General features: G+C 35.9%; 2 protein-coding genes across 3 annotated transcripts; both read right to left on the reverse strand.

Moving 5' to 3' along the window:
• Positions 1-849: 849 nt before the first annotated feature.
• Positions 850-14,058, reverse strand: LOC141832422 (protein DWD HYPERSENSITIVE TO UV-B 1-like). Its single transcript, XM_074719925.1, is given in 10 exon segments — positions 850-1,177; positions 1,179-1,219; positions 1,309-1,371; positions 4,539-4,595; positions 5,404-5,598; positions 5,667-6,113; positions 6,253-7,624; positions 10,868-11,121; positions 12,644-12,710; positions 13,909-14,058. Coding segments are annotated over 10 exon segments (2,556 nt in total). The 5' UTR covers positions 13,941-14,058; the 3' UTR covers positions 850-1,149.
• A 3,136-nt stretch (positions 14,059-17,194) lies between these two features.
• On the reverse strand, positions 17,195-20,169 carry LOC141832167 (putative E3 ubiquitin-protein ligase RHY1A). Of its 2 annotated transcripts, none has more exons than XM_074719655.1 (3): positions 19,763-20,169; positions 17,887-18,074; positions 17,195-17,783 (listed from the first exon to the last, which is right to left on the reverse strand). In XM_074719655.1, exons 1-3 carry the CDS (start codon positions 19,976-19,978, stop codon positions 17,384-17,386), a joined length of 804 nt encoding a protein of 267 aa, XP_074575756.1. In that variant the 5' UTR covers positions 19,979-20,169; the 3' UTR covers positions 17,195-17,383. The 2 variants fall into 2 exon arrangements, with proteins under 2 accessions (XP_074575756.1, XP_074575755.1); XM_074719654.1 differs by having other exon boundaries at positions 17,195-17,792; positions 19,763-20,168.
• Positions 20,170-22,027: the final 1,858 nt, after the last annotated feature.

The following is a 22,027-nucleotide window of genomic DNA, read 5'->3' on the forward strand; positions in this document are numbered from 1 at the left end:
TCGCAGCGAGGAAGGAATGCCAGATCTCAACTATTTTAGAGATCGATTATTGTCTGATTTATTGATCGGATAAATCTAAAAATATAAATAATTCTCTCAAAAAATTAGATGCATATTATATGTTTTTATATAATTAAGATATTTAAACCTTAAACTCAATTAATCATGAGAACAAATGATCTTCCCTTCATCCCTAAAATAAATTTAAAAATATGAACAATTTCTCAACCGACAATAAACATTTTAAAATTTTCATTCTACTACGTGAGATTCGAACTAAGTCCTACCGTTGCATTGTGTCCAAGAGCACGCGTATTTTACTATTTTATTAAAAAAAAATCTACCACCCCAACGGTCCCACACGATCGATCTCACGACCATCTATGAAAAGATAAATCAAGAAATTACAGTTGATCACGATGAATGAGAACATTGTCTCGACTTCGTCGAGATTCAACCCTTATCCACTTCAACAAAGTCTATCCTATCGTAACTAACTTAACTATACCCTAGGAGCAATATTTCTACATTTTTGTAAAAAGGTAAAATCCACTTCCACACGATCAACCTCATGACCATCTGAGAAGAGATAAATCGAAAAGCTACAGTTGATCACGACGGAGGATGATATTATCTCGACTTCGTCGAAATTCGAACCCTTGTCTATTTCTGCAATTCTGTTCCGTCGTAACCAACTCAACTATACTCCGCAGCTCCAAAGGCAATATTAATCTATGTACTTGTATCATTTTGATGAAGATCAGAATATTTTTGGTATTGATGCTTATTTGCAATACAATATCTGCTTTTATCATAAATAACACCTTGCTTTCGATACATTAATGACAGTAAACAATAATTAGCCTGGTTTTAATTTCATTAAACAAAAAACAAACATACATTAACTAGCAAATAGAGAAAAAAAAACCAGCAACGTCCACATAAAACAACATATACATACAAGCTATACAGAAAATTCAAGACACCATATCGTCGACAAACACTTTGCAAACAAATTGTAACATTCTACCAATAGCTGTAGTCGTCTTCTTGAAGGGTGCCATTCTGGTTTCAGTCACTACTGCTGGAGCAATCGATCGCCTTCATTTGCTTGAAAACTCCAACTTCACTCCAAGGAGCTCACCTTAATTAGTCGAACGAGGTGAACTTAAAGGGATGTGATTTCTTCAGGGCACTCTTCGGATTGCAACAGGTTCACCTGCAGGAACATGGTGCAGTAGTTTGCATTACATGGAGGATCTTCATGAGCACATAGCTGAGCAACAATTACAAGCAAGTTATCGGTACCTTTATAATCTCAGATTTCGAAAATGGACGCCAATACGCAGCTAAGATACTCATGTGGAAGTCCTGCGTTAAATGCGAAGATGATGCATCATTAGTATGTAGGATTCGCGCAGAATATACATTCGGCGAAATCTTCTTAAGTCATTTACCAGGCTTCGCTATTGTCCTTCTATATAAATATCAAGCAAACCACCATACTCCCGCACCAAGCATATACGGGGCGCCAAAAAGAAGAAAAGAAAGTAGAACTTGCAAAACACATAAGAGCATGCCTTACACCTAATACATACCCAAGTTACAATGTTTAGGAATAAAGGATGATCCTAGTTTCTTTTGGTGGTGGATTCTTTATTTGTTCTATAATCTCTGGCGTGCGAGAAAGTAAAGTGCAATCTGGTGCACGAAGTGCATGGATGCAAGGTCCCAGAGAAGGACAGACTGCATTAGATTTATTATACGTAGTTTTATCCTACATTACAAAAGGTTGTTTCCGCAACTCGAATCCGTGACCACGAGATCATATAATAACAATTTTACCATTGCATCAAGTCTCCCCTTCTCTAGTGTGTAAGAAAGTATCTAAAAAAATAAGAAAAAGGTCATTAACCCATGTGCTGAATTCTACCTTCTCCAAGATTGTATTTTGTTCTTGATCACTCTAATTCAAAAAAAAGAAAGAAAAATCGAAGCCACCGCATGACTCCCTCTGTTCTTTACATTTAGTCATTGAACTCCAGAATGTTTGAAGTCCAATAAATGTGATTTGAATAGGTCAAGAGATCATCATCCTTTTTCCCCCCTAAAATAACTGAACTTGAAAAATTAGGCTAAGATCTTCCACTCTAATACCTTATAAGGATGAAAATATTTGAAGAGAGGGACTTCTAAAATAGAGGATCGAGTGTTATTAACATCACGACACCTTCAAAACAATGGCTCCATTGACTTAACTGTGTATCATGAATAAAGCTCTAGCTCTGACAAGAAAACTGGTTGAAGGAATGTCAATAACAAGGTTTGAAATTCCGATCCACGTGGAAAATGCACTACAAGTTCAGGTCTTTGAACAATATGAAACAGTACTAGTGTGCCAACATGAACCAATATTGGCACAATGAGGAAGAAATGTTGCTGACATGAACTGATATTGGCACAATGTTGATGGCACCGATGAGGAAGAGAGTGGAACTAAGGAGCGGCTTATGTTTGACCTTGTTGAATATACCCTAGATCACATGTGTAGCTCACAAAAGAACCACTACCCACCACCCCTGCTCATGGCCAAAATTGTGGACGACACTTGCGGTTGAAGAAGATGATTGTTTGAAACTATGTATTGATTGTATCGAAGTGTTCAATGTGTCAATTGAGAGGGAACAATAATTTTCGCCCATATTAACAGGCTTGGAACAAAATTTGAAACCTTGGTCAATACCCTAGGTTTCATTGAGTGCCCAAAATTAGGGTTTCAATCGGCTGTAGCAAGAAAGATCATGATCCAGGAGGATTCATTGGATCTTTTTTTTACTATTTTTAGTTAATTATTATTTTTAATAATTTTTAGAGGTTTTGGTAATTAGGATATTTTTGGTAATTTCTATCTTTTGTATTTTAGGATTTTGAATCCGTTTAGAGATTTTAGGATTTTGAATCTGTTAAAAAAAATTTCTTTTTTTTTTTTTTTTGCATCTTAAGATGTTGGGTCTATTTAAATAATTGTTTAGTTGATGTTTAGGATTAAATTGTTGATGAATAGTATTTTCGATTGTGTTGTTTTATCTCATTTTCTCTATTTCCTGATATTCTTCCAAATCAACAGATTTTAAAATATTATTTCCGGCATTTGTAGTCGAACCAACGAAATCAATACCACCCGCAAGATAATCGTTATCTTGTCGGGCGTCAGTTGATATCAAAACCTTTAGATCCATGGATAGTCATCATGATCGTGATTGTAGTGATGATAAGTAGGTTCCGACTGAGAAAGCCTCGCACCGTGATCGTAGCACTTGAGACGAGATACTTGAAGCTCTACAAAGACAAATCGCGAAGATATCCCAGCATTGAGCGGCGCGAAATCTAAAAGATCATAAATTCCCTTATCGTAATTCGAATTCCACTTTTGCAAAACCTTATCACAATCGCGAGACCGTGGTTGAGATAAACTATACATAGATATCAGATTTCCCGTTGAACTTCTCGAATTTTCTAATACGTTGTAGACTGAGGAATTTTTTGATTGGTTTAATGAGGTGGAAGAAATTTTTTATTATAAAGAAGATGTGGACGACAAGATCGAAATAGTCGGTGATCCAGTTTATGACGATGATGAGGTGGACGAAGTTGTCGATAAAATTGGTATGGATCTTCAAATTGAGAAAGAAGCAAAACAAACTAAAGATGAGCCTCAATCCAGCAAAAGGTGATTTCACTCACCCTAAGCGGCCTAGTATCACCAATCTCACAGCGAGATACAGACAAGTAAATTACAATACGTAGCAGCCTCCTAAGTGGAGGGCATACTCCAAGGTGATGAAATCCACAAGAATTGGCCCGTGCTCAATCCAACAAATCTGTCACTCAAGTACCAACTACGCTACCTGTGGGGTCTGATATGGATGAGCCTCAAGGTTCTGATATGGATGGATCATAGTTGGGTTCCTTCAGATCTGATGAAGAAATAAATGATGTGGATGACAAGTCCAAAGAAGGCAATGTTGTTGATGAGGATATTTCTCAAGTGGACAATAACTTGAGGATCAAAGTGGAAGAGAGCTAAAACTACAAATATGGAGTCAGAGTCAAATAAGGAAACTCTTCCGTCTATTACAATGGAGACCTTTGAATATCCATTGGAAGGGGAAAAATCAATCAAGTCCTCTGTGGATATCATCTCAGCAATAGAATTTGATAAATCTTTATTCATATTAGCTGATTGATGATTAACATGTCCTATGAAAATAGGAAGCCCACTGCAGTACAACTACTATATAGTACAAATTTAATGATTTTCTTCATTGCATGTGGAAAGTCCTCCAAAATAATACATAAGCATGTAATTATCTTTACCAATATTTAAGCTGAGATCTTAAAGTAGGAAATTGTGGGATACAAGAAATCAACATAGATGACAATAGTTTGAAATGCAACAGCGAAACCAACAAAACCAAAAGGAAGAAATTAAAAATCAAACTTGTGATGAAAAGGTATGTGTAAGACTAAATTCTCACCCTAAATGGATCACCCCTCAATGACTGAATGAACATTGAATTTTTTGAACCCCGGCCCTGCAAAAATCAAGCAGATAATATTGTACATCAACCACAGATGAATATAACTAATATTGTACGACAAAAATACTGCAATTTTGCAAAATCCTAAACTGTCCAGCAGGTCCTAACTGCTATGTGATTCTCAATTAAACAGAAGCCACCAAGAGGATTGAAGTAAACATATAGTGGTTGGTAAATTTAACAAATCTTGTAATACTCCATCTTCTGTAGTCAATTCCATGCTCCAGTTTTTTTTCCCCTCTTGAGTTTTGCCCCAATGCTAATCTTAGCAGTGTGCCATTGAATTATATAGCAAGCGGAAACTCAGGAAAGCAAGAAGGTTGAAGTAAATATAGTGCTCAATAAATTTGCCACTCTTGTAATGTCCATTTGTGCATAGTGGATTCCACTCCAAATGTTTTCCCTAACCGAAAGTTTTATGCCAACACCAGTGTCAGCATTATGTCCTGGAATTTTATAGCAAGCAGAACTCAGGAAAACCACAGTATTTACAGTTTGCTTAAGTCCTTAAATTGAAGATATTATCCAGGATGGTCAAACAAGCTCAAAACTTTGATGATATATAACAGAATAATGCAACATAATATATGCGATAGCTTAAACAATCAAAATTTAACTATAAATGTGTTGATGTTTTGAGACAAAAAATTCCTACCATAACATAACATATGTAAGAATTAAAGGAAACATTTTTTTTTTTGAAACTTCAGACATGAAGCCTTAAAGGAAACATATTTTTTTGTAAATTTCCAGAAAAAAACATAATTAGCTAGGAACATGAAATATAGCTTGTGCAAAACACCTCAAGATAAACATCCCGCAGCCTCCTTCCAGTTTGAGCACAACATATTCGCACTACATGTTCTTCACAACTTCCTGAGATGATGTAATCCCGTTCATTGATATAGTAAGATCGAGTGTAATTTTGTGAGTTTCCAGTAGAAGCAATGCTAAATGAAGTATGGAGTCTTCCATCTACAGCCAGTAATTGCTTAACCTGGAATTTTTTAAGATGCCATAAATATATGGTTGCAAGAATAATACAACAATCTGTGTTGGATTTACCTCATTGTCAACAGCAGATGTGAGTAAATAGTAATCATCAGGAGAAAAGCACAGCATCACATTTCCTCTGGAGCTAGATGCTGTATAACAAGGCTGTGAAGTGCCTACTCTTAAGTCCCACATCTTAATTTCTTTATCAAAGGATGCAGTAGCAAATAAAGTTGGAGAATGATGAGCAAATTTGACCACATTTATATGTTCCTTATGAAGGTCTTTGAAAACTTGCAGACGTCTTCCACTTCCCATATCATAGAGAGCTACATGATTTGAGTATCCACTTGCAAGAAAATAGTCGTCAGTTGAATTTATGTGGACAGACGTCAACTGTTGAAATTCATGAAATGTACGTACAGAAGCATTCTGAATGCAATATTGATCTGTAACCTTTGATGCCATTTTACAAACATCATTTAATTGCAAGGAACCATTGTCTGAGCCAGCAAGAATCTGGTGATAGTAGGATAAGTCAAAATGAGGATTTCTCATTGTTGTGGACAACTTAGAAGTGAGTAGAGCATTAGCTAAACAAGAAAGTAGAAACTCAGTACATGTAAAAAAAAATTAAAGGAAGACAATAGTTGCTTACCTTGGTTGGATGCTTCTTAAGCCAGCAAAGAGCTAAAATGCTATTTAGTGTTCCAACTGATGGGAGATAACCAACGAGTTTCTCACTTTCATGATTGATGACAATGAGCTCTCCATCTAATGTTCCAAATGCCATAAGCCTTGAGTCTGTAGGATGGTATTCAAATTGTCTTGGACGGAAACTCTTTGATTCTTCATTTGGACCACTAGTAATTCTGGATACTGAATGTAAATGAGCCTGTGTAGATGAGCCTACTTTAGCTGCAGAAAGTGACCTGAGAAAGGAGTGATTGCTTTCTCTACGATATTGCTGCTTGCCCCTTGAAAATGTATGAGAGAAAACAGGTCTGTTGGCCTCATGCCTCTGTAGAATACTCACAATGTTATCTTTACTCTGTCTGTTATAAGGTGTGTGCTCAAAATATCTCTTAAAAATTACTTTAGCTTGCTCTCTCTCCACAAATCCAATAGGTATATTATCTAAAACTTTTAAATGTGGCAGTGATGTAATGATATATTCTCTGTAGTATCTCTCAAAACAAATTGGTGAAGGATGTGTGGAAATATGATTTTCCAGTGAGCTCCTTGTAGTTTCCCCAAAATTCACACTGTTAGTGACTTCACTCAATGAGGAATCATTCTTATAACAAGTTTCTCCAGGGGTTGCACACCCAGTAAAAGAGTTACTGTTTTCCAATCTTCTACCTAAATGCATTGCATCCACCAAAAATGGGATAGTAGTTGATACTGAAGAAAGTGTAGAAGAAGGCGCAGAATGTTTGGATGGGCTAAGTACTGAGTTTGGATTGTTTTGCCTACAGAACTCAGTAAAGGTATCAGAAAATTCTGGATCACTTTCATCTGATAATTCCTCAGTAGTGCTTTCGAGCATTTCATTACTTGCCAACAAGCAATTCTTAGAAGAACGGCTGTTGAAAGCATTATCTACGGACTGCACAATAGTCTGTTTTAAATTGTTTTCAGTACCAATACATTGTGCTCCAAAGTAGGAAGATGATTGCTGCTTAGAGCACTTATTATCATTTACCATTCCAAACACTCCACCAAAAGTTAAGCACGGCCCAGTATCAAAACAGCACGAACAATTCTGGAAGCGGAGTTCTGACAATGAATGAAGTTTTGAAAGTGCAGCACTAGTCACCCAAAGGTTGGCAACTCTTGTTTCGCACATCGATAACCTCATTAGCTTTGGCATACAACTAAAACAATTGATGTGGAAACTGGTCAAATGAACACTTGAATCTAAATTAAGTGTTTGCAACTCCATGAACTTCCCTGTCATGTTGAGCTTCCTAATAGGAGACAAGCGAAGGTTCAAAATCCGGCATGTTGTACCTCTTTGGCAAATATCACTAGAAACACACAAAAAAAAAAAAATCATGTCATTAATTATATTTAATGTTTCAATTAGCATGAACACAGCTGAAGAAATACCATAAAGCAATATTTGTTACTACATAACACTTCCATAGCTACCCACTCTGATATAATTTAAACATATTTATACTAAATGACTAAATTACTACCATCTATCCTTTCTCAATAAACAACTTGTCACAATAATGCCTAATTTGATATTAAATCTGCTATGTTTGTGGGTTACTGTTGAAAGTACTCCTTTAGAAATAGACAATATGAATTTCAAGCATTGATGTTTTTGTAGCCAATACAATTCCAACAAAAACCAATTGTGGTGCATCATCCCACTGGCAGTGAGACCTTTATGCATTTTGTGAAACCAAATCATTCAATATGTATCAAGCAACTGATGGAGGCCCCAGATGTAAAATTGAAAATTATATTAATTCAAAAAATTACAAGATTTGGACTTCTTTTATATACTTGACTCGGTAATAAATGTGGAAAGAAATATTTTAAATAAAGAAGACTTAATTGACATTATAGTTATTCTCTAATTATTTCAAAAATAGAAAATGCTAATTGACTATTAATTACCAAACAACAAAAATCAAATTTAAAATTTGCCGCGGATGTGCCAATCTCGAATGTTTTCTAGTTTATTTTCTTTTATTGTGAATACGCCAATCTTGAATTAATTTCCAATTTATTCTCTTCAATTATTTCTTTTTTAGTGTTAATTTATTTTTTTTCTCTACATTATTCTCACCCATATTTGAAGAACTCGACTATGTCAAGTAGAGAGATAGAACTATCAAATCAAGTCTAGCGGCATTGCACATAGGTACGAAGTGGCAACACCACACAAAGGTATGAAGTAGTGCACTTATCTAGCTATATCACACAATTGTTGCTCTATTTCTGAAAGAAGCCCAGGGGAAAATCGTTAAAACTCATCCTCAATGATCCAAACATCTTCAATTTCTAGAAACTCTTTCCAACGGATTAGGGTTTTGTGGGTGTTTTTGTTTGGAAATATCACAATATGAAAATCCACAATTCACTCAACCTAATGAGAAGGATATGCCACAAATGAGAGCATGAGAGCTAACATCGTCGATACACGACTCGTAGGCAAATCAACAAACAAAGAAAGGTTTTAATGTCCCATAGTATCGCAGTAAGTCCTCTACATTAAAAATTAGATGTCCAAATTAGTAGACAAGTCTACAACATATGCATTAATTCTAATTTTCCTTACAATTTGGAATGAACTGAAAGAGCAAGCATGAAGCTTTTTGAAGCTGAATGTGGGCAAGCACATAATCTTCTACATCTTAAACTTACAACTACATCGGCTAAATTTTATAAGCTTATTAGCCAATGTGATTTTCCTCTTGTAAATAGCATGGCTATCTCTGATACACTTAGTAATGTACTCTAGTGACTCAGAAGAATGTGAAGTGGAAGTTAAGGGAATTGGATTAATAGATTAATGAGATTTCACCTTGCTGAATTATTGTAAGCAAATTTGCCAAGTGACAAACTAGGTAATTGTAGTCTTGGGATCAAATCCATAGTATGTTAGGTGGAAGTTCATTTGGCAATTTTTCAGAAGTTATATTTTAATGCTCATCTAAAATCTCCTTAACCTCAGGGGAATGATCCCTTGATAAGTCGCTAGGGCCCTTATAAAATTCTGGATCACTAATGGTACCATCACACCTTACTCTTTTTTTTCTTCTTTAAACTAAGACTGCATGAGAAGGTGGAGGGGTTGTTACAAGGATTGGGCCAATTTGGTTTGTGCCTTAGGGTAGGACTCAAGCTCACTAGGTTTATTTGGTACAATCAAACATTTTGGCCATTTTGTGGCTTAGTGAGTAACAGAGATTGTAAAGTAAGGGTCGACCAAGGATGTCATAATTCATACTCACAGGAAGGAAACCCCATCATATTTTATCCTTGTATGGATCTATCTCTATGAACCAAATAGATTTGTGCAACCAAAAGGGAAGTCTAATTTACTTATGCCACCTTATGGAGGCTTGGGTGTGGTTCATGAGTGGCCTAAATCCTAGCAAGGGAATGTGTGGAAACAACATTCATGCAGCTCCCATCGCAATAATGATTTTGCAAATTGGTTTCTGCATTTCACATAGGTGTGGAAGATGCTAGTGAGCTTCCAAATGTCATCTGATGTGGGTGTGAAAAACATACAATGCATTGCACATAATCCTACAATCTCTTCTTCAGTTCCCTTAGGCTTGTGGAACTCGTCAAAGGGTTTGGCCTCTTTGTCACTACCAAGATTTGAAAAGTATGCTGCTTCATGCTCAAGGTTGAGCTCATGTTGATAAGGTAAGCTTCAAACCCAAGATCAACCTAGACCCAACTCAGTGGTAATTGGCCTATGGTAAGCATGATTCAAGGCCATCATGCCAAATATTTAACTAATTTAATTTAAAAATGTTTTAATTATCAAAAATATTTAGAAAATGACAAGTATCAATGCAAAGGGATGACTATCTCATTAACACTTTACTTATGCATAAGCATATAATAGGACTTATATGATCACGTTATTACAACTTTTATAGCCAATTGTTCACGGAATACCAATTACACAAATGTGTCATAAGGTGAAGCTCATCCATGAGGTAGGCACCTCTCACTCTCAAGTCTTGAGTCTCAATGGGTCGATGCAAAGTTGTGGCAAAAGAGGAAGTGGAAGAAGAGAAAGAAGAAAGCTTTTGTTGTTGGTGGAGCAAAGAGGAAGAGATGAAGGAAAAAGAAAGGCTTGAGAAAGGGAATTGACAATGTCAATAAAGGCAAAGAAGGACATATGTGGGGTTTGAGCAAACGGATTGAGTCGGTTTGGAAGCCAATTCAAGTTTTTTTAGGTGAATTTTGGTCGGTTTAGAGGCATGATTTTTCACATGTGGGTGGTGCACCTTTGGATAAAGAACAGAGTGTAGGGCATCCGCTAGGAAAAATTGAAACCCAAAGGCACCCTATGGGAACTTTGTTTATGAAGAATCAACACGAAACATAAAATGATGCTCATTAAATTCATGTAATATTGTTGTACCAAGTGACAACTGTTACATTACTAATGTTCCTTAAAGTTCAATTGATCATCATTACAATACAAGGTGTAGTTGATTCCAACATATCAAATTGTTATTTTAGAATCTTATAACATATAATGCCAAAAGGATTGTATAAAAGCATACCGGAGAACATCTTTCCATGATGAAGAATTGATGAGATCAACAATTTGAAGCTTTTGGTTGACAGACTGGAATAGAAGTAGAAGACCTTCCCCATCCAATGAAACATTAGATGATTTTTGTCGTATATTAATTGCATCAATGTCAGATAAACTTTCAGATAATGTAGCTATAATTGGGGGAATATCCAATGATGCCAAGCAATCGATAAAGATTTCCAAAATGCATTGACCAAAGCGCTCTTTTTGATATTTTGCCTGAAAGTAATAAATATTCAACCTCACCTTTTAAAAAACCTAAGGGAAAACAAGCATAGAAAGAAACGAAAGATGTACATAGGCATCACTTGGTGAGCTTAAAATTTTTATCCATATTGAATCTAGAGAAATGGCTTAATAATAGAAAAATGCAGACTGTCACATAAACAAGTACTTAATCATAGTCAAACAAGAAAAAGACCATGGGCTTGTATAATAATAGCAACAAACTTTTACAATCTAATTATCAGAATCAGAAAGGGTATCATTTAGATGCATACTTCTTGTACCAGAGACCACATAAAGTTCATCTTAGAGTAGTAAGACCAAGATTCATAATCCTGCATCTAATCACATAGGAAGTCTATCACGTAGGAAGCCTACAGTGAGATTACAAGACTCAAAAAGTTAAACAGATGAATTATTACATTGAAAACCCATGAAAACCATTAAAATTTACAAATGAGACTACATGGAAACCCTTCAATAAAGATGGAACTTGGAATACAAAAGTGTAAATGTTGAAAGCCTTGAAGAGGACATGACAAATCATCTGAGCACATTGATATTTCTTTAGTCAGGATATCAATAACTGTTTCACTACTTCGCACAGCTACAAGCATTTGACTTCATGGATATATTTAAAATAGAAAACCTTATTTCCTCTCAAGGTTCACATATGTTAAATTTTAAGAAAAGTTGTTGCACTATTTTTCATATCTTTTATTCATCCTTGAACCAGCCACTAGCGTTTTTTTTTTCAACTAATTAATGAGGATGAAAGTGGTATGAGTCTATGAGATTTTCATGCATACCCAAGAAAATGACTTGTAGAATAAAGAATGATAGTAGAATTAAAATATGTCCCATTAAGTTCTTTCTTCAGAATTTCATGACCTTCTCTGATGGAAATGAACCATGATTGGTTTATACAGTCTCAAAGAGCTGTGTTCACTCTAAATTTCAATAAGAATCCATTATGAGAATATATATTTGAGACAAAGTGTCCAAGTGGTAAGTGATATTTATCAAGAAACATTTATTTTAATTAGTATGCACTGTCAGGTTCAGCAACATTGCTGAACCAACACAGTCAGTTACCATCAGCATAAAGTTAATGCAAGATCGTGCAGACAATTGAAAGGTTTCAATGGCAAAGCAGATAATTGGTTATGTATGTGATAGCACAGTGACTATTTCAGCTCCATCACAACCTCATTGCATATGCATAACTTGTCTCCTGTATATCTGTTAATAGTTTTAGGCTTTTTGCTCTTCTAATCAAATGAGAAAAGTAACTATGCCTGTATTAGTCTACAACCACCAAAAAATGACAAAAAAAAATAGAAACAAATATATAACTTCAAACTTGACATAAATATTCCACTGAACAAATATAAATGCAATTACAGGAATTGTACAAAAATAAATCAACTGTGATTAATAAGATCCAGCAAAATATTTGCAAAGCAATTCACCAAATGATGCAAAGAAAATATGCCCACTTTGACAAAGAAATTACCTTTGATAAACTCAACAACATCGAAGAATTTGGTATGACCTTCTGCTTCTGGCATGCATTAAGATACCTTAGCAGGAAAACAATCAAATCAAAAATCAATTACATTATTGGTGAACATAACCAGAAGTACATGTTATGCACATCTTCACCTAATGTAAAAGGTGTTAACCAATTGCAAATTAAACTAATTGTCACTGAAATGCACAAATAAGAACATGGGGATGTTCACATAGTACATTAGCAGATTCCTATTGAAAAAGACATAGGTAACATAATGCAAGAGATGGTGCACTGTGCATAATTAGCTTAGTGTGAAAGGGCACAAGTGCATGAGAAATTGCTCCAAAAAGGAACTAATAAAAAGAATAATCCAAAGCTCAATGCAAGACAAATACACTTGATGATGAATGGTAGTTTTCAGACGAGATCAACAGGCTGAAAGGAATTGGTAAATTGGAATATCAACGCATTGAAAGCTAAAGTATATTTTACTCAGTTATTATAAACATAAATGTCTGCATGTATTTATCTCCAAGTCGATCTTTAACAGTTGGATAACATAATATGAACTTGTGACAGTTCCACACAAACAATATCAACTATACTACACTACAGTACTACCAAACACCATATTGAGACGCAACTATATTGAATAATCATGATACAGGCACATGTAATAGAACACAAATGAAGGGACTTCAAAAATAAGAACTTGCAAACAACGAACAAAAGTAGTTGTACCAAATAATAGAAAGTGTTTAGTTATTAGGTGCATTCCAATGGGATGACAGTAACTTCTGGTCTATTGAGGACTGGACCGCGTCATTGTTGAAGGTCATTCTACCAAATCCAAGTCTGTTTCCAAATTCCGATTTTAGACTATCCTCTTTCATCCAGCATCATCAAGAAATGCTATTCTAGAGCGAGAAATTTCCACCATTGCCGGTGTGAGGAAGGGGGGCGAAGACCCGTAGACCCATCTAAATGCTTCATTTGGAATAAAGGCCACACCAGCTCAAGGTATCTCAAAGAATCTCTATCTCAATATTTAAACAACAAAATCAAAGACTTGTCGGAATTCAAATGAAAGTTGCATCTTTCAACTTCCCTAACAGCTGTAACTAAAAAAAATGCCGGAAAATGGAAGAACTGCACAGAAGATCTAGATAAAGGACCAAGAACCCCATCCGATTCAATTGCAGCGTCAACGCCGAACAAACTGAAGGCGGGCGATTTGGGAATTAAGCAAAGGAGAGGGAGAGAACCTCGCTTCCAGCTGAGAGAGGGGCGACTCCATGGCGATCCCTTAGCTTTTCTGTGTCTTGCTTGAGAAATGGTGGGATGGAGGAATCGAACGGAAGATGGAGGGATTAGGAGGAGATCAACATCAACAATCTTCCAAGCTGCTGCTGCCGCCGCCTACTCCACCTGTACTCAGCACCAACCTGTCCTCGCGTTGACTCTACAGGAACCTGCCCGAGGCAACCGGAAAGGTAGATTTTTTCTGATTTCCCATCTTACTGCAAAAAAACAAAAAACAAAAAAAAACAGATTTATATTTGTCATCTAATTCATTGTTTTGTATGAATTTTGAAGTGATTCGGTTGCGGAATTAGGCACAAAATCTCAATTTTTGCAAAAAAAAAAAAAAAAAAAAAAAAAAATCTACCATCCAGCGGTCCCACGCAATCAGTCCCACAACCCTATATAAGAAGGTAAATCAAGAAACTACAATTTATCATGACAGAGGAGGGTATTGTCTCGACTTCATCGAGATTTGAATCCTTGTTCATTTCTACAATTCTGCTCCGTTGTAACCAACTCAGTTATACCCCGAGAGCTAGGCACACAATCTCAAAAACAAAGGAAAAATGGTTGGATTGATGTACAGACACAATGCTAAAGGGGCTAGTTATCAGTTCAGCAGTGGAATCCACCACCTCAGCGGTCATACACGATGTCCGCGACCATCTATGAGAAAGTAAATCAAAAAATTATAATTGGTCATGACGGAGAAAAACATTACTTCAGCTTCATTGAATTTAATTTTTATCATTTTAACTTTGTTTCATCATAACTAACTTAATTATGTCAAAGGTGAAAAGAGGCAAGTTATCAGAACTAAAATAGAAAGTGTGCGTGATTGAACAATTTTAATTTGTAATATTGCGATACGGATAAATATAGCTGTACAAGAAAGAAATCAGGCTCGTGGAGCAATTAAAAAACAGATTTGTTTTTCTTTTTAGAATAATTTAAATTAAATAATAATAATAATATTATTATTATTATTATTAATGATAATAATAAATTATATATATATATATATAATAAATATAATTTATTTATAATTTTTAAATTTTAAAATAAATTTATATATATTTTAATATGATAATTCGATTAGGATTTGTGAACATCTATTTAAACTATCTTATTTAAATTAGAAATTGATTGAATTAATTAATTAAAAATTTTAAAAATCTAAAGTTTACTCGTCAATCATCATTGTACCGCTGCTGTCGATGCTGTCGTTCAGCAAAATCATTATGTTTAGGCGTATAGGATGGAGTAGTAATGTGGATCTGCCAGTAAAGTGAGAGATTCTAGATTATAGCAAGAGTGTTTTTAATGCAAGAAATTCACTCCTATTATCAGTGTAAAAGGAGATAATTTTTTGATTAAAATATTTTTCAATAAGATTTTTGTAGTCGGTGAAAATAAATAGGACATCAGATTTACGTTTAAGTGGATAAACCAGATCTAATTGGAAAAATGATCGATAAAAATTAAATAATATTTATAACCATCTAACGAGAGAACTGGAGAGGTCCATACATCAAAGAAAATTAATTCAAGAGACGACGAGGAAGTAAGAGTGGAATCAAAAAATAAAAACTTATGACTCTTATTAAAATTGCAGGAATTGCACTGAAAATTCAAAAAAAAACACTAGACGGAATTAAAATAGCATTATTAGAGATTAAGTGATGAACAATGTTAGAAGAAGGATGGTCCAAGCGAGAGTGACAAAGGGACAACGACACAATGGTGGAGGCGAGGGTAGTGGGCGTGGGTGAGAGAGGCTTGAAGAGTGGTCAAACATAGATTCCATTATTACATGGACCTGTAAGCAGAAAAGCCCCCATTCGTAAATTCTTCACCTGAAAATAATATGGTAAAAAAATAACGGATAGATTGTTAGTGTAACACAGTTGGGCAACATAAATTAATTTTTTTTCATGAAAGGAACATATAGCGTATTGACAAGAGATAAAGGCAAAAAAGACGTAGGTAAAGTGACAGAGTCAGTGTGTGAGATAGACAAACCAGTACCATTGCCCACAACAATAGTATCCGAGCCCATGTATAGAGAGAGATTGGCTAGATCAGTGGTCACATTGTGAGAGGCGTCGGACATGAGTCATTGTGTATAGGGTTAGCAAACGGGGTGAGAAGCCGTGTGAGGCTGAGGAGCAATGTAGGCCGGGTGAGGAGGGGGTCCTTGTTTTTGTAGAGTCTATGGTAGATATTGGTAAGAAGTGTAACGCTTGGTTGAATGACCAATGACACCACAAAGCTGACAGCGCCCTTGGTAAGGGCGCAGGTTGTGGGCGGCGACAAAAGACCGTGGTTGCCAAGGACTCAGAGGACGGGGGGTCAAGACCACGTGAAGCACCGGAAGATCAAGTCTGACCTGTGAATGTACTAGAATGAGATGATTTGCTAGAGTGGGAAGTAGCAAAGACGGTGGTAGGAGCATGAAGAACATCAGCCTTTGTTGAGAGTTGGACTTCAAAGTTGAATAGTTTTTTATACAACTCATCAAACGAAATCGAGGTGTCACGAGCTTGAATAGCGTGAGAGAGTTTTTTATAATTGCCGTCAAGGCCATTGAGGACTTTGAGGGTGAGGTCTTCATCGTCGATGAGGGCGTTCATGAGGACAAGAGCATCCACAATGCACTTGATGCCTCACATGAAATCAACGATAGATTTCAATCCTTTGATATGATTGGAGATCTGAGCTTTGAGTTGCAAAATCCGACCACGACTAGCAGCAACGTAGGTCTTTGCAAGAGTCGTCCTAGCATTAAGAGATGTTTTGAAAACAACAATGAACAAAATCAAGGTAGGCAAGAGAGCACCAATAATAGCCTTGAAAAGTAATTGGTCATAACAGATCCAAAGCAAATAGTCAGGATTAGGGACCATGGAATTACCTTGAGAGATGGTGGGAGATGGATATGGATTGAAGCCATCAACATAACCCATGAGATTATAACGAATAAGGAGATATTGAAATTGAAGCCGCAGACTGGATAATTAATAAAGATAAATTTCAAAGGAGCTTGGGCTGCCACATTAATAGCAATGAGATTGTGTAAAAAGGACGATGCACTGATTATCATAGTAGAGATGATAGAGAAAGTGAAGAAGGTCAAGGAGGCCATTGGCATAAGTTTTGGAGGAATTAAGAGTGTGAGTCAAAGGCTATGATATCATGTAAAATTTTGAGAATAATTTAAACAAATTGTCCATATATGGACTCATCTAACATTAATCAATTACATTGAACGGAACCAGATTAATTATAAGGTCGAACACAAACTAAGAACATTAGAAACTTGTCGTTGACAACAAGCAGTGAAATCAGTGACAGGTTAACTAGTAATCAGGATAAATTCCTTTTCCCTATTCAACTGAAAGAGAGGAACTGAGTAAGATAGCTCCTGATAATAGCTTATATCCTCGTCCTGCAATATGGGCAATCCCCACACGTCTTCACCCATGGCTCCAAGCAATCAGGATGGAACCTGTGTCTGCAAGACAGCTGAATCAGTTCTTCGCCCTCCACGAATTTCTCTAGACATATGGAGCAATCAAGAAAAGCTCTGCCAACAATGCTCCCCTCCTTTCCATCTTGGAAAACTTCTCTCTGTAAATTACTGAAAGCCTCCAAACTGAGTCCGGAAGGCCTATTGGCATATTGCACATCGTCGTCTGTTTCGGATCTTAAGTTTGACGGTAATGAACCTGATTCAGACCATTCAGCTGGACCCTCTGCTTCTGGTTCTCCAAGGTTCATGAGCCTCATTTCATCAATTATGGCAACCTCATTCCTTGTCATGTCTGAATTCAAGCTGGTTTGGCTGGCATTCAGAAAGTAGGGCAGTCGACTCAGGGCAAGCAGAATCTCATACGACAAATTTTAGAAGTTTCTGTCTATGTTACGTAGAAACTAACCTATTTCCGGAAGGAGAGATGCCTCTGAGCCTCTCTTGAAGCCTTGCTCTTGCCTGTAGAACAGCACCAGGAAGTTGGTCGTTTCTAGTCAATCTCAGTCTATCTACTGTGCTGCCTGCAGATGCACCATAGATACTACTGCCGATCATAGAGTCGCCATCACCTTGATTAGCTAGCCAATTTGGTTCCTAAATTGGGTGGGAAAAAGTAAGTTGCCGATCCATCAGTGTGGATTTCCAAAATTTGCCAAAACAAATGATTTATGACTCTTTAAGGCAAAGATTTATTGCCATAGCATCTACAAGCAATTCTCATGTTGAAAACCCAAAGGGAAACGAAATGAAGAAACTTGATATTCTAAATGCCTAGAAAAAGCATCTTGAAAGATGAACAAGCATGGTTAAATAGTTAAGAGCTGATGCAGAGAGGATTAATTTAGAAAAGTTAGATAAATTTTGGTGATCAAGATAAAATATTCTGACAGCTATTCTTAGATAAAATAGTTCTTTCCGTGGAGGGAGAATGGACATAAAAAGAGTTCTTTACAACAAAAGAGAATGGACCAATAGAGAAAAATATTATAGTTTTCAAGCTAATGAACAACCACAAAGCTCATCTAAACGAAACAAGCTTGTGAAAACAGAATCAAACATAAGACCTCATGCTCCAACATAGTAGGTTAATGTCCCTACTTTCTTTTGTGGATTTGATGACTAGTTAGAGACCTTGGAGCATCACAATCTATATTCTGTAAGTTATATTATGAGGATGATAATGTTATTCAAATTGTTCATAAAATGATGGTCCATGAGTGTTAACAATATGTTGAAACACATTGTCATTTCATTCAGCATCACCACTCTTCAACTTCACCAATTCCTTTGACTGAACAACTAGAAGATAATTTTAACAAATCCTATGTGATTGGTACATTTTGTGGACTAAAACTTACAACTCAAATTGAAGTTTTAACTCAAATAGTGTGAACTGATCAACCAATAAGACTATTTGAATTATTCAGTTAATCTAGCAGAGACAATTACACTTGTGCCATGAACAAGATAGTTACAGAATATAATTATTCACCTAAAATCCTATTTAACACATGAACGACTGGGGCTAAAAGGCAACAACAACAGAAAAAAAGAACTGAAGACGAGATGATCAGCTCTTTTTTCCCTTTCCTTTTATCTAGTTATCAAATTTACTGGCTACTTTTTAGAGTGTTAAACAACACTAGTTCTTTCCAAAGAAAGAGAATGGAGTTAAAGAGGAAATATTGAGATTTTCACATTTTAATTAACATCCAAGGACACTCAAATAAGTGATATAAGCCTTCAATCAGAGGATCTCACACAAGTCGCCATTATTCAGCAACAGGTTGCATCGTTTAGTATAGATAGGACAATTTGCAGAAGAAAAAGTATAGATAGGACAAAGATGAGCTTCGGAAAAAAAAGGGGGCCTTGGAGTAGAAGTCCTGGTTGAGATATTTACACCTGAATCTACTAGGCCAGTGCAAAACTCTCATGATATTGAGATTTCCACATTTTAAAGAACATCCAAGGAGGCTCTAATAAGTGAGATAAGCTTCCAATCAGAGAATCTCATACAAGTCACCATTCTTCAGCAATCGGTTGCATCGTTTAGTATAGATAGGACAAAGATGAGCTTTGAAAAACAAGGGGCCTTGGAGGAGAAATCCTGGTTGAGAGATATTTCCACCTGAATCCACTAACCCAGTGTAAAACTCCCATGATATCAAGTTTACAGTTTTACGATTCAAGCAATTGCGGAAATCACATGATATCAAGTTTACATCTTTACGCTTCAGCAAGGCATCTTATAAAGAGGTTCGGGAATCAAGAGGGGTTACCGTGGAGAGATGAGCTGGAGAAGTACGTCTGGGTTCGAGCTGAGGACCATCGCCGAGGCGACGTCGACGGCGGGCGTGACGCCGAGGGTACCGGGGATGGGGGTCTCCATCGGTGGTGGGATCGGCGGAGAAGGGGTCGGGTGGCGGGTCTGGATCGGCATGGCTCCGGCCCGCGCGTGATCTCCAGTTGTAGAGCAATCCCGACGCGCTCAGCATCAGCTTTTGTTCTCGATTGAACAATTCAAAGATCGTACCTACTCCTTTTCTTCGGAAGAAGATGAAGAAGAAGAAGAAGAAGAAGAAGAAGAAGAAGAAATCGCAGGAGGTCGCAGAAGCTGAGCAAGAAGAAGAAACGGAGTAGGTTGAGAGGAAGCCGAGCAGGAAGGGTGGATTTTGAGGTGAGAGATTTCCACCCTCCTCTTCAATATTCTCTTTCCGGAAAATTTTATTTTACTCCTGAAGTTTCACTGAATTTTTGAATAGGCCCCTTTGAAATTTGGTTTCGCCATTTTGTCCCTCCCTCCCTAACGGCCTAACTTTATAATTATTGAATTTTTTATAAAAAAATTAAAAGGACGTCGTTTTTCTCTTTCAAATCATAAAAAAATCGCTCCTTTTTAATTTTTTAATCAAAAAATATTCTATCTTACTATTCAATTCAATCATATATAATTATTTAAATTATTCTTAATTATTATTTAATACTATTTCATATTATTATTTTTAATATAAATTTTAAATCGATCCAACATGTGGTAACGGTTAAGATTTTATAATTATTATAATAAAATTTTTTATCATTTCTATTGACGTTATACTAGTTACGATTTTACAATTCCTATAAACGGATGATTTAGAAATTAGATAAGAGATAATAATATAATATTAAAAAATTATTAAGTAATTATACACGACTAAATTGATAAAAAAAAATTAAAATAGAACGTCCTTGATTTTTATCTAAATTGTTTCATCCTAGTCCCTTCCTTTTTCTCATTTCCACTCCCTTAAATCTTTCAAGTTATTTTTAAAAAAAATATTTTATAAATACTTTTAAATGGTTGGTTCTTATTCTTTAAAAAGATAAAGAGAATAAATCTTCAACTTATAATCTATCTTATCTTTTAGGCATGAGAATATCAAAAGTATTTAATACATTAAAAAAATAATAAATTACATACTAGTTAACTAATAATTTAGCAGAATTATAATCAAACTATTTTTAAATTACTAAATTGCATATTTTTATAATTACAGTTATAAACTTCACACAATGGAATAAATTATTATTATAAAATATTTTAAGTATATTGATAGTTAACACAATAGTGGGACTCACCATGCATGCAGTTGGAGTGTCATACTGCATTCATGCTGGCATTCTTCATACTATGAATCATTACCCTTACTCATCTTGACAAATCTACTATTCTCACTGGACTTTTAGTTCCCGTTCTACTTCTGCTCTCATCTACACCCCAGTCACTAATCGAACCTCTACCTATCTTATACCCATAAGGTCTTGCCTCTCTTGTGCCCAACGCTATAACCAACCCAACTGTTGGCTTAGAATCTACAACCCACGCCCGAAGCACAAAGCAAAGAGAACAAAAACAACGAAAATTAAAAAGGCAACGAGAAGAGGAAAAGAGAGCAGTGCCTTCACGAAACAATTTTATTCTTGCAGTGAATTGATTTTCTACAACCTTTCGAGTGGTATTTATACACCAAACAAGGATAAGAATCAACGTCACTTAAGCCACAAAATAAATGCCACGTAAGTCACTATTAACGTCACTAAAGCAATAAAATAGGAAGACTAAGTCAAGAAATTATCAAGAAAGGAAACGTTGAACTCAACCTTATCAGGATTATTTGCTCACATTACTCCCCCTAATCCTGACATGGTTGTAAATCATGAATGCCGAGTAGTTGTCGTATGGCAACTAACTTCACTCCTGGCAGTGCATTCGTATCCATCAGTAGAAATTGTCAGCCATTCTCAATTAACTTGGGGACTTTATTTTCCCTGGAGCTTAGAAGCCCTCGCTGGAAAACCTTTATTATGGAAGAACTGAACCTTGTCAATTTTTCTGTTTGAGAAGAATTTATAAACTGCAACAAGAAGCGCTCCCATTGTTCTGAGGCATATGTCTCAAGATCCTCTAAGATTGGTAATCTTACGGTTGTACTCAATGGCATTGGTTCTCTAGGTAAAGTCCCACCATTCACAAGGTGCTTTTGAATATTGATCTGGAACTTTGG

This window comes from Curcuma longa, chromosome 7 (assembly GCF_044706935.1).
Source record: "Curcuma longa cultivar G26 ecotype Majalengka, Jawa Barat chromosome 7, ITB_CL_G26_1.1, whole genome shotgun sequence".
In the NCBI taxonomy this organism is placed as follows: domain Eukaryota; kingdom Viridiplantae; phylum Streptophyta; class Magnoliopsida; order Zingiberales; family Zingiberaceae; genus Curcuma; species Curcuma longa.